Source organism: Eublepharis macularius, chromosome 10, assembly GCF_028583425.1.
Source record: "Eublepharis macularius isolate TG4126 chromosome 10, MPM_Emac_v1.0, whole genome shotgun sequence".
Lineage (NCBI taxonomy): Eukaryota > Metazoa > Chordata > Lepidosauria > Squamata > Eublepharidae > Eublepharis > Eublepharis macularius.
Genome location: NC_072799.1, coordinates 59,849,978 through 59,861,681, shown reverse-complemented (window position 1 = coordinate 59,861,681; position 11,704 = coordinate 59,849,978). Strand labels below are relative to the sequence as shown.

The 11,704-nt window shown below is 42.8% G+C and overlaps 1 protein-coding gene across 2 annotated transcripts; it reads left to right on the top strand.

Moving 5' to 3' along the window:
- Window positions 1-2,338: 2,338 nt before the first annotated feature.
- Window positions 2,339-11,704, top strand: CTSO (cathepsin O). 2 transcript variants are annotated; one of them, XM_054990293.1, is made up of 9 exons: window positions 2,488-2,526; window positions 4,138-4,244; window positions 4,574-4,682; window positions 5,726-5,859; window positions 6,476-6,643; window positions 7,159-7,280; window positions 9,142-9,305; window positions 10,018-10,110; window positions 10,775-11,704. In XM_054990293.1, exons 3-9 carry the CDS (start codon window positions 4,592-4,594, stop codon window positions 10,807-10,809), a joined length of 807 nt encoding a protein of 268 aa, XP_054846268.1. In that variant the 5' UTR covers window positions 2,488-2,526; window positions 4,138-4,244; window positions 4,574-4,591; the 3' UTR covers window positions 10,810-11,704. The 2 variants fall into 2 exon arrangements, with proteins under 2 accessions (XP_054846267.1, XP_054846268.1); XM_054990292.1 differs by lacking the exon at window positions 4,138-4,244 and having other exon boundaries at window positions 2,339-2,526.

Here is an 11,704-nt window from a genome sequence, read left to right as displayed (position 1 = left end):
GATTTACTTAAGAATACAAGTATTTCTCTTCTGCAATTTGTTTTGGAGGAGGAATAAAACCTTGCACATTTGCCTGTCCAAAGGTGCTTTGCTGCCCCCAAGTGTCCAGTAGTGAAATTACTTCTTTGTGTTGGAGTATTTTCTTTATGTAACTCACCTCCCCCAAAAGGACTGTAGGTGGCAACTCTTAGCAGATGAACAAAGAATCAGTAAGAACTTCAGTATAAATTGAAGACTTTGGTTTGACTACCTTAAAAGGCTGACATTGTGTGTGGGTTTGGATTTTGGCTGAAATCTATCACTTGCAAAATTGTACGGGAAAAGATTCAGCATACTCATTTCGCTGGAAATTAATTCTAAATATTCATAATGTTCAGAAATAATTAGGTGTGGATTTCATAGCTCCTCCATGGTGCACCAATATGAATAAAAATTGGATTCTCATGATTTTCACTCGGATTCTGCCCACAATTCATGGTGCAGTCCATGGACACAGATGTGATGTGTGATTTGGTATCGCATTTCAGGAAAACCCATGGAGAAGGTTCTATTTTATTATCCATATATTTGCACCATAGCTAAGTTTCAAAATGCTGGATCTTTCCACCCCTTTTTTGTGATGAAGTCCATTTGCCTAGATGTGTTGTGATTTAATAATGAAGTTCAGAAGACTGAATATACATATCATGAGGATCCATGTTTTTGTATGATGGCAACGCCACAAAGCACTCGATCTGTGTTTCCTTGGAGAAGTCTGGGAACATGGATCATGATGTTTGATCTTATGGTCAAATATTTTTGGAACGGTGTAAAAAAAACCACTAGAACCTGGCTGTGCCTTGGGGTTTTTTTTAAAAAAATTGTCATTTATACCCTACCTTTCTCCCCAGGGGAGACTCAAAGCAGCTTATAGCATCCTCCCCTCCTCCGTTTTATCCTTACAACCACCTGTGAGGTAGGTTAGGCTGAGCCCGTGTGACTGGCCCAAAGCCACCCAGTGAGCTTCCACGGCAGAGCGGGGATTTGAACCTGGCCTCCCAGATCCTAGTCTGACAGTGATTCTCATATTTATATTTGGTTTCGATCTGTGACAGAACCAAGAAGCACTCAATCTCTGTGTTGTATAATGTGGTTCATGGATATGGAACCAACTTAAGCTTTAACAATTTATTTCAGTTGATTCCCTGTAAAGTCTGGGCATCTTTGAGGATTGTTTCCTCGGATCCGTTTTTCCCACATGGTGGTTGATCCTTGAAATGCTGGATCAGTGATTTATATTCCCCTCTCGCCCCCCCCCCCTTAGATCATGCATGTGGATGTGGCCTGTAATTTGAAAGTGGGTTTTGGAAAACTGCATGCAAAAGTCATGATACTCCATGCCTTAGATACATGGGGGGGGGGGGGGTTGCCAAAGAGTCCCTATGAGGCATTGGATCTATGATTTTTATGATACAGTCCATGGACAAAGAGGCCACCTCTGATTTTAAGGTGAATTGGAAATGGGAATTTTATGTGAAAAAAGGATCCAAGAAAATCTGTGTAGATCTATCTTTTAAGTCCAGGCGCACAACAGCTTAAGGGAGCTGCTTTAGTATAGTGGCGAAGGGCCCTGGGTTGCGAATTAGCATAGTGCGAATTTGATTTCCACTCCTGCCATGAACTCTGCAGTGGCCCTGGGTAAGCCACTCCTCTCAGCCCCAGTTCCCCAGTTGTATTGTGGGGATAATAATAACACTGACTTTGCTCACCACTCTGAGTGGGCACTAATCTGCCTAGAGGAGTGGTACATAAGTACAGTTGTTGTTGTTGTTATAAGAGTACTCTTTTACCCTCATAGTAATTCTAGGTGAGTTAGCCTGAGCGGCATTTTCTAAAAGGCCTCCAGTAAACTTCACATCTGAGTAAACTTCCTCAGAGGCATCCAATGGGTAGTAAAAAGCAGAGAAATGTACTGAAGCGCTATAAAAACATAAACATAAGGAGGGGCTTGGGGGCCTCAGACCAAAGGGTGGCCAGCCGGGAAGCCCACGAGTCGCGCCTGAAAGCAGCAGCTTCCCCTTGTTAGTTTCAAGCGCCCGGCAGTCGAGGGTCCGCTGCCCCTGACGCTGGAGGTGCCATTCAGCATCCCAGGCTGAACCCCATCGTCAAACGTATCCTCCAGGCATCTGTCCAATCCGGTTCAAATTGGCGGCCGTAACGCCGCGGCAGGGCAGAATCCCACGTGGCGTCCTTCCCAAGCCGGCCGCTGCAGGCGCGGGCAAGAGGCTGCCACCCCGGGCTCCGGCGGGCCTCGGCTCTCCGCTGCGCGCGGCCGAGAGGAGGAAGCGGCGGAGGAGGGGCCGGCAAAGCGAAAGGGAGAGAGACGCCGACGGGCTCCGGAGGCCGCGCCGGCGCCCCGTCATGCTGTGGCCGTGGCTGTTGCTGTGCCTGCCGCCCTGCTTCGGGGCCGGCGCCAGGCTCGAGGCCAGCGCCGCCAGCGAGGGCCGCCGCAACAGCAGCGCGGGGGAGAAGGAGGCTGCCCTGCGGGTAAGCGGGAGGCGCGCCTCACTGGGGAGAGCGCAGGGCGCGGCGCTGTGCGGGAGCCCGGGGGCGCCGCCTCCGCCTTGGGGCGCCGCTGCCGCCGGGCTACGCTCCCTCTCCCGGCCCCTGCGGCGCTCCGGAAGCGGCTTCTGCTCAGGGAAATGCGGCGCGTGTTTCTAGCCCGAAGGCGCGCCGTGGGAAGCCGCTCGTTTCTCTGCCTGCGCCTTGCAGCCAAGCGCTTGTTTCACGGATCTAAAAAGAGAATGGAAAGTTCTCGCGTTTTGATGTTTGTCTTTCTCCGCTGGGCGTCAGCCTTGAACTGGTTACAGCCTCGCAGCCATGAAATGCCTCCCCCGAAGCTGTTGCTCTTGGGGATCCAGCGCTCGCATTTATTTATATAAATGCACTTAAAACATTTATTAGCCTGCCTTTCCCCGAGATGATAGATTCAAGTTATTTCGGAAAGGGAGCTAAATGGATAGATGCTTTAAAAAATAATTCTCTGTCTTCGGAAGAAAACAGCTGTGAAATACATTGCCAGACTGGGAGTAGGCAGGTGGCTCGGTATGCCCTTTGCCACCCCAGTAACACCCTAGGAGGGTAACCACAGGACTCTGCCAAAAATATGGTTCTTTTTCCATATTGGCATTGTCTACTGGAGAGGAAACACTGGTGTAAGAAGAACCAAACCACTGAAATGTGACTATTGTAATGCACTGTACATAGGCCTCCCGTTAACTAGGAGACTCCAGTTGGTGCAAAACGATGATGCCATTTGGCTGTTTTCAGGAGCATGAACATCACTCCCATCCTGCAGTCACTCCATTGGCTACCCATCGGTTACTGTGCTCAGTTCAAGGTATTGGCTATCACATACAGGGCTCTTTACGGCCTTGATCCAGCATACCTGTGGGGCTGCTTCTCTCCCTAGGTTCCTGCATGGCAGCTTTGCTTGTCTGAACAGGGTCTCCTGCAGGTGCCAGGCTGCACATGGGCGAAATCAACAGCTGTCTGTACACAACATGCTCTCTGTGGTGGCCCTATGGAACGGCCTGCCTGAGGAGGTCAGGAGAGCCCCCATTCTCTTAGCTTTCTGCAAATGCAAAACTGAATTATTCAAAAGGGCATTTTACTCAGATAGGAGATCTGTATTGTAGGGAGATGATCTCGAAGAGATGCTTCACTTATGAATTGGGTACCTTAGACTTCAGCGCTATATTGTCTTGTTCCGTCGGATTCCACCAACTGGTTGATGTGCTTGTATACTGTGAGAGACCACTTATGAAATCACGCCCGTGAGGAAGTCTAGTGTACGAAACAGGAATTGAGAATCAGCTGGCAAAGGATCCCGTAGGCTGTTCTTGAAGATTCTTTACAGCTCCATTTCCGCCTGGAGGATGGTCTACTCTCTGCAGCATGTTCTGTCTTTGGCATTGTTTATGGAAATGTCCTTGATACTGATTGTACTAATCTCACACTATGTAATCCGCCTTGATTCTCAGTGAGAAAGGCAGACTATAAATGCCATTATTATCATCATTATCATTATTAATAATATTAACATCAATATCAATATTAATAATATTAATAAATAATAATATAATCCATGTGTCTCAGTTCTACAGATTTTACTGACCAATGTGAGACTGTGCTATGGGAAATGGACTTCCACACCCTCCTGCTAATATAAAAATTGACCAATAGATTAGCCAGTGATTCCAAAGGTAATGCCCACAGGGACCACAGCATCTACCAACATCTTTTCTGTCATCCACTTCCTTCTTCCCCAAAGCATTGAGCTGATCCTAATTTTACTCCATCTCATTAGTTCAGCAGTTGCTTCAGAAGAACCCCGGGGGGCTCTTTGTTTCTGCAAGGAGCACCTGTTCGGAAACAGCTGCCTCCATCCTAGAAGAATGCTTGGCTTGAAACATTTTAATATTTTGTGATTGCCCCCCATGGGGTGTCATTCCAGCTCTAGTAAGTGTACTTGACAAGTACTGTGTACAAATAAGAATGCTATGGATGTAACTATTTTTTCTCTTTTTTTTAGGAAAGTGTTAAAAGAACTATGAATTTGAATGCATTATCCCCCGGTGACAACACGACGGCTTTTTATGGAATAAATCAGTTCTCCCACTTATTTCCTGAAGAATTTAGAGGTACATAGTATTATACTGATAATGTGTTATTCCCCCCACCCCTGCAACACCAACTTTCATGTTCAAGAATCAGAGTCTGTAGATGTCTGAGAAGAATTTCTTCAAAACCTAGTAACATTTCTTCAGTTTTCAGTAGTGGCTGGGAAGGTGCATTCAAAATTCCCATACTAACAAATGTTATAATTTAACAAAATGAGTTAGAATATATAGTCATTGTTTTCTATTTTCTGTGTCACTTAATAAGTAAAACTGAAGATTAGTCCATGAGAAACAACGGTCCCATTTATAGATTACATTTATTTTTATGGCAGTACATATTATTGTTAATGATAACTAGTGGAGTGTAGCATTGTGTCTGAGCTGTGATTTTGGAAATCCTGGTTCTAATCTTGCTTCTGCCATGAACTCATCTTGTAATATGGGGATAATAATTGGTTTACAGTCCAATGCAGTTCATACTGCTTTGAACTGAAAGTGCTATAAAGTTGTTGTTGTTGTTAATAATAATGTGATCACTTTTTATTAATCTTTTTCATATTTACTATACTTTTATACTTGGGATGGACCTCATAATGATCTTGCATAGAACATGGATGCGGTAACCAACATATTTTTAATAGATTAAATCTTATAGCAGAAGAAAGCAGCATGTGGTCACTCTGTGTCTGAGTGCTCAGCGCACAGAAAGTACAAAAGATGGAGGCTTCCTGGGTTGAAGAGACAAGCAATCTGTTTACTAAAAGAAAAACAGACAGCTCAACCAAAAAAGCTGTATCATGAGCTCCCCACAGAAGTCTTTATCTCTTGGGGTCACCAGACAATTGTCCTGTGTGATTGTTTGGGTTATATTAAGAGTATAAATGCAAAGCCCTTTGGTCGTCCTGTCACAAAGATTAAAATTCTCAGCATCTAATAACTTGATGGAATTGGATCTGTGTTAACTAAATTGAAAGAGCTTCCAACTCTGGAGTTGCTTTTAGAAACAAAGTATCTGAGTAGGCGATCATGACGTTGAAAGGTAAAGTATATGGCTTATTTTTCAGCTATTTACTTACAAAGCAGATCCTCTGCAGTTCCCAAATACGTTCCAGAAGCAGAGGGAACCGCAACATCCTTACCGGCAAGGTTTGACTGGAGAGATAAAAATGCAGTTACGCCAGTGAGAAATCAAGAAACAGTAAGTTCTTGTGTTTCATTTTAGCTGAACATCTTTCTGGAGGCATTTCTTGATTCATTATATGTTATCCTACCCTTCCACCACAGAACATGATACATGGTTCTCCCCTCCTTCAGTTTGTCCTCGCAGCTCATTCCTGCTCCAGCCACTACACCACACTGCCTATCAACTGTTGCCTATTTCTGTGATTCAGTAGTAACTTTGAAACCATGAGATTTGCAGTGGGGGTGGGGGACCCTACATCCTTTCTAGACAGGAAGATAGTCCCCTATTATTAGTAATAGTGCATAAGGAAGAGCATGTATTTACAGCATTATTCGTGAGTTGTATAGGGGTGACTTTTCTACAACCAGTAGCTAACAAGAAAGCTGCAAGGAAGCCTCAGCAGTTGACAGATCAACAAGTCACAAAAGTTTTTCCACTTGCACTAAAAATAGACTTTCTGGAAGCAACCCCCGAGAATCCCAGTAACCAGCAACATGTTGTGCAAACACAGTGAGAGTGCAACATTGAATATACATTTAAAGTGCTATATTGAAATGCTTTGAAAATAAAACAGGATTTTATGATGAGGACTGGAAAGTGTTTCTGATTTTCTCATGTTATTCCTTTCTAGTGTGGAGCCTGTTGGGCTTTCAGTGTTGTCGGCAGCATAGAATCTGCCTACGCAGTGAAAGGGAACGTTCTGGAAGAACTCAGTGTACAGCAGGTCATTGATTGTTCATACAACAACAATGGTTGTAATGGCGGCTCTACTATCAGTGCTCTGAATTGGCTGAATAAGGTAGTAATTTCTCTCAATTCCACAGTCTCTATTAATACGTGACATTTTTTCATAAGAGGAGACAAATCTGAGAATTGTCAAAAAATACTGATCTGAATTAAACCCAAAGCCAGTCTTCTAGTCCAGAATTTTCTCTCCAGCCATGATTAGGCAGGTGGAAATTCTCATGGAAATTCACACGCGAATACATGATGGAAACAGGGATGTGCTGTTTGTTCCAGCATCTGGTCATCAAGTGGTTTGTTTCAACAAGGTATCTGATGATCAGATACTACTTCCTCCAACCCAAACCTCTGCATGAGGTGAGATAAAGAAGAGCAGTCTCAGACTTACGGCCTCCTGCTCTACCTCTTCCCTTCACTGCCCAGATAATGTAATGCCTGAGCAAACCAAACTATTGTTTGAAAGTGTAGCTTCTGTGACCCTTTCACACCAAACAATGTCATTTCAAAGGTAGCTTTTCCAGCATATTACCATTTAACCACAATCACTTTATTTAAACGATCTTCTTTCAGACCCATGTGAAGCTAGTGAGAGATTCAGAATATACTTTTAAAGCTGAAACTGGATTGTGTCATTACTTCAGTCGCTCAGATTTTGGAGTCTCAGTTACAGGGTATGCTGCATATGACTTCAGGTAATACTAAGTCTCTTCTCCTTTCTCAGACTAGGTTATTGGTTCTAGCAACAATTACTAACAATGAGTATTGTTAGATGCACTTAAGTGGGTCTGCATATCACAAATTAGTTTGCTTAAAAATGTTGTTAAAATCAACTCTTCCGAACAGACCGGTTTCTTTACAAGATACTCAGAAGCAGGCCTGTCCCTCTTCCAGTCCTGTTAGTGAAATCTGAAAGTGCATCAAGAATTGCTTGTCTTCCAGTTAAAGTGCAGTCTGCTGGTATAGAAATCTCATCCACGATTTTCTTTTCCTTGTAAAAGTAGAGCAGAGCAGAGTTGCTAACTAAAAGAACCTAGTGGAAGTTCAGTCTCCTCCAAGATACCTGTTAACTTGTCCTTAAAAAGAAGTCTGTCTGGTTTCCTCTGCAGTATGTACACCAGGGCTTTTTTTCAGCGGGAACACGGTGGAACGGTGTTCCGGCACCTCTTAAAAATGGTCACATGGCCGGTGGCCTCGCCCCCTGATCTCCAGACAGAGGGGAGTTTAGATTTAGGGCAATCTAAACTCCCCTCTGTCTGGAGATCAGGGGGCAGGGTCACCGGCCATGTGACTATTTTTGCCGAGGGCAATTTAAACTTTAAAAAACTCCCCCCTTGTTCCAGCTGACCCAAAGTGACGTCCTTGTACAGGCTTGAGTTCCATCACTGAGTTCCACCACCTCTTTTCCTAGAAAAAAAGCCCTGATGTACACTGTTGTTCTCATGCCGCTTGAAAAAACTGTGATAGTACAGTTTGTAAAAGCAACACACAATGTTCTTATTTGAAGTTACTTAACTAGGTAGCGCAGCAAAAATAATTTTTACTAGAGAGAATAGAAAAAAACTCATAAATTCCATGCTTAACGCCATGTGTGCCGTCAATGAATCAGAATAATAAGATCTTTTTAAAAAACAAAAGCAGTAGTGAGAGGGATTATTTTTATTTTCTGTAATTCTTGTCATTTGTCAGATTAATGCCTTTAAAAACGTTTTATAATGCAGGATTATTGAGCCAGTCTATGCTATCATGAGCAAATCTGACAGGGAAAGCATACATTAAAGCTTGGCTGCTTGATGGCAGGATAGACGCTGGGTTGTCTATGTGCCAGCAGCCCACTGCAACATATATGGATAGCTGGTTCAAAACCATGGCTCCACTTCCACTTCTAAACAAGTGAAAGGTGCAATTACTGGTGGTCGGAGTAGGGTTTCATACGCACATCTAGGTGTGGAGCTTGTATTGGACTGTACACAAGTATACAATTGTCTTCAGCAATAATAATAATAATAATAATAATACCACTCTTCTGGACAGATTAGTGCCCACTGAGAGCAGTGAACAAAGGCAGAGTTGTTATTATCCCCACAATACAGCTGGCGTTCTGGGGCTGAGCGGAGTGACTTACCCAAGGCCCCCTGCAGAGTTCATGGCAGGAGTGAGAGTCGAACCCACTGAGCACTGGCTCGGAGCCCAGCCACTTAACCACTATGCTACCACAGGTTGCGTAATGATTAATCTGAGTCAAGTTCATATCCTGTTTGCATTCCCTGACTTATTTCAAGAACTTGACTGTAATAATTTCTGTAGTTACAGCACATTTTATCTAGTTTTATTTTCACAAAGTCAAGTAATCCCCAGATCTTTAAAATTCGCAGACAACATTTTTGACACTTCATTACTTCTGCGAGCTTTGGCCAGCAAATAATCCCTTCCCCAATGGAAAGCTAACTGGAAGAGCTGAATCCTTTCCAGCCAAGCTGCTTGGGACTGGACTCTTAGTTTCATTAGATGCTAGATTACATTCTCATGGCTAGGGGGTGTTTCTCTGTCTTGCAGAGGGCAGGAAGAAGAAATGATGAAGATTCTTGTTACATGGGGTCCTTTGGTGGCAATTGTAGATGCAATTAGCTGGCAAGATTACCTGGGTGGTATCATACAGCATCACTGTTCCAGTGGAGAAGCAAACCATGCTGTTCTCATTACTGGCTTTGATACAACAGGTAACGTTTCTTCTGCTATTCTGTAATGATCATCATATATCAGTTCATGTCCATCTCAACTAGTTTTACGTAGAAGTCCTTCTGTTTTTTCCTGGTATTTTCTTCCATAAGTATGCTGGCAAGTCAAAAGTTCGGTAACAAGAAATTATTTTTAACATTGTGTACATTTAATTACTGCATAGGAATTTTCTTCAAGACACAAAGCAATGTTTACAATTTTCATTTGCATCCTAAACTCTGAAAGGTTTTTTTAACTGCTAGAATGTGCTTTGCTGGATAAAGTTTCAAGGGAACATGCAGGTCTGTTGCAGCTCCGGGGTGGTTGTGGGAGAAATTGTCTGTCTGTTTACATAGTGAGGTGTCTGGGTAGGCTCTCTGCCTCATTTCTGAATTTAGCCTGCAACTTTCCTAAGCAGTCCACAGTAGGGATTCTAGACATGAATGTTGCAATCCTTTCTGAGCTGAATTTCCATCGATCCGGCTTTTGCATTGTGATATGTACTGTGTCATTTTGTACTCTGTATCTGTGTACTTAGTGCAAACTTGATACGCATTTTCAAGCAAGACTATTGGCTGCTTAAGAGGCCAAATTTTGTACAAGATTTTCTTTTGTACAAGGAGCATCTTTGCATTTCACTAATGAAGTTCTGCTGTAGATAGAATTCTTTGTTCTGTGTGGTTGGCATAAAGGCTTACTGAGGTTATTTTACAGGTGGCATCCCATATTGGATTGTACGGAACTCTTGGGGACGTTCATGGGGAATAGATGGCTATGCTCATATTAAAATAGGTTCCAATGTCTGTGGTAAGTTGAGCAGAAGGCGTGTATCGTGATTAGTAAAACTGGGCATTGGTATGGGTGCAAATATAGATGTGTTACTTTGGATGGTCCTGTTTTAAGAGCTTTTTCCGCTCTCCAGGTATGCATAATTCTCCCTACAACTTTGTCTTAGTAGTCAGTAAAGGTCTGACTCACATGTTTGAAACTACTCTATCATCATCATCTCCCTGCACTGCCAATATCATACTGAAGGCTGTCCTGCATGCCTGTCTGGCATTGAAAGTTTGCTTGTGTGCTAAATTAGATCCCATTAAAGAGGATAGTCCTGAAGTTGGCCAGTTAAGGATTGCTGCTTTTGAATCATGAGTTGGAAAGATTTGAGCTCCAGTGTATGCACTGATGATACCACGGCTTATTCTTCTAAAGCCAATTGCTGTCATCTTCCAGTGCAATGATTAGATTCATTCCAACTGGCAGATTTTTCTGAGGGACTACCCTTAAAAAAAACCCTGAAGATACCTGTCAATCATATTTGGGATTTTAAAAATAAGGATGAAATGCTCATGCAATACAAGGGCTGGGGAGTAAGTAGTTGCAGCGCCCACCGAGGCACACTCATTCTTTATCAAGGGCACAGGCTGCATTTTTGTTATGATCCATTGGTAATGTCAATTTTGTTGTCTTCTAGGTATCGCTGATGAACTGTCTGCGGTATTTGTGTGAAGTAGTTGATCTAAATGAAGGATAAGTGGCAATCGTTTTTATCATTACTTGATTTGAAGGGATTTTATTCCTAGGAATGGGCATTTGGATGGGCTTTGTAACTGTGACAGGCCCCAAACTGTGCATCCTCTCCCATCTTGCATTACGGAGATACTCACAGTGAGAAACTAACGGTGCTGTCCTAAGAAGGATTACACACTGGGCTTAAGTAATGTGAATGTGGCACTGTAATGGCATTCACTGGAAAGTACTGTATATTAGCAGTTATTTCTGCTTGTCCAAAAGTTTAAAATGAGAGTTTCAAGCCAATGTGGCCCCAATAGATATAGAACCAAGAAGCCTATTCCGAGAGTGGCCCTTGGACAATCGCTTTCTTCCGCCTGAATTTCCTACTCATAAAATGGTTGTGGCAGTGATCCATCTCACACAGCTGTGAGGGCAAAATACAATGGATGCAGTCTGAGCAGATCCAGAGAGGAGGCCAGTTTCATAAACAGAGTTCTCTGGGCAGACAAAGATCGGAAAATACTTCATAAGTTAAAGGAGAAATAATGAATGTTTTCCCCTCATACATGACCACTCCAAAGATGATTCCTTCCTCTTGGCTTTGACCAGATTTGTAAAATCCTGGTTTTTTTCTAAGCCGCCTTGCAGGGAAAAAGTTCAGATATAAATATTTTGATCATTAAATAATGTTGTGTATATTGATGGTAGCCCCAAAAATTAACATTTTGAAATTTGGAAAGTAACACTTGATCAGGAAACTTCAGTACTTGTCATAGTTTAAAAATCTGTTTTGATGACAATATGTCTGTATGTTAGCTAAGATGTAAAACTATTTTGTATACTCAAGATTTACTAATTTTTATAATAAAGATGACAATTATTTAGGAAA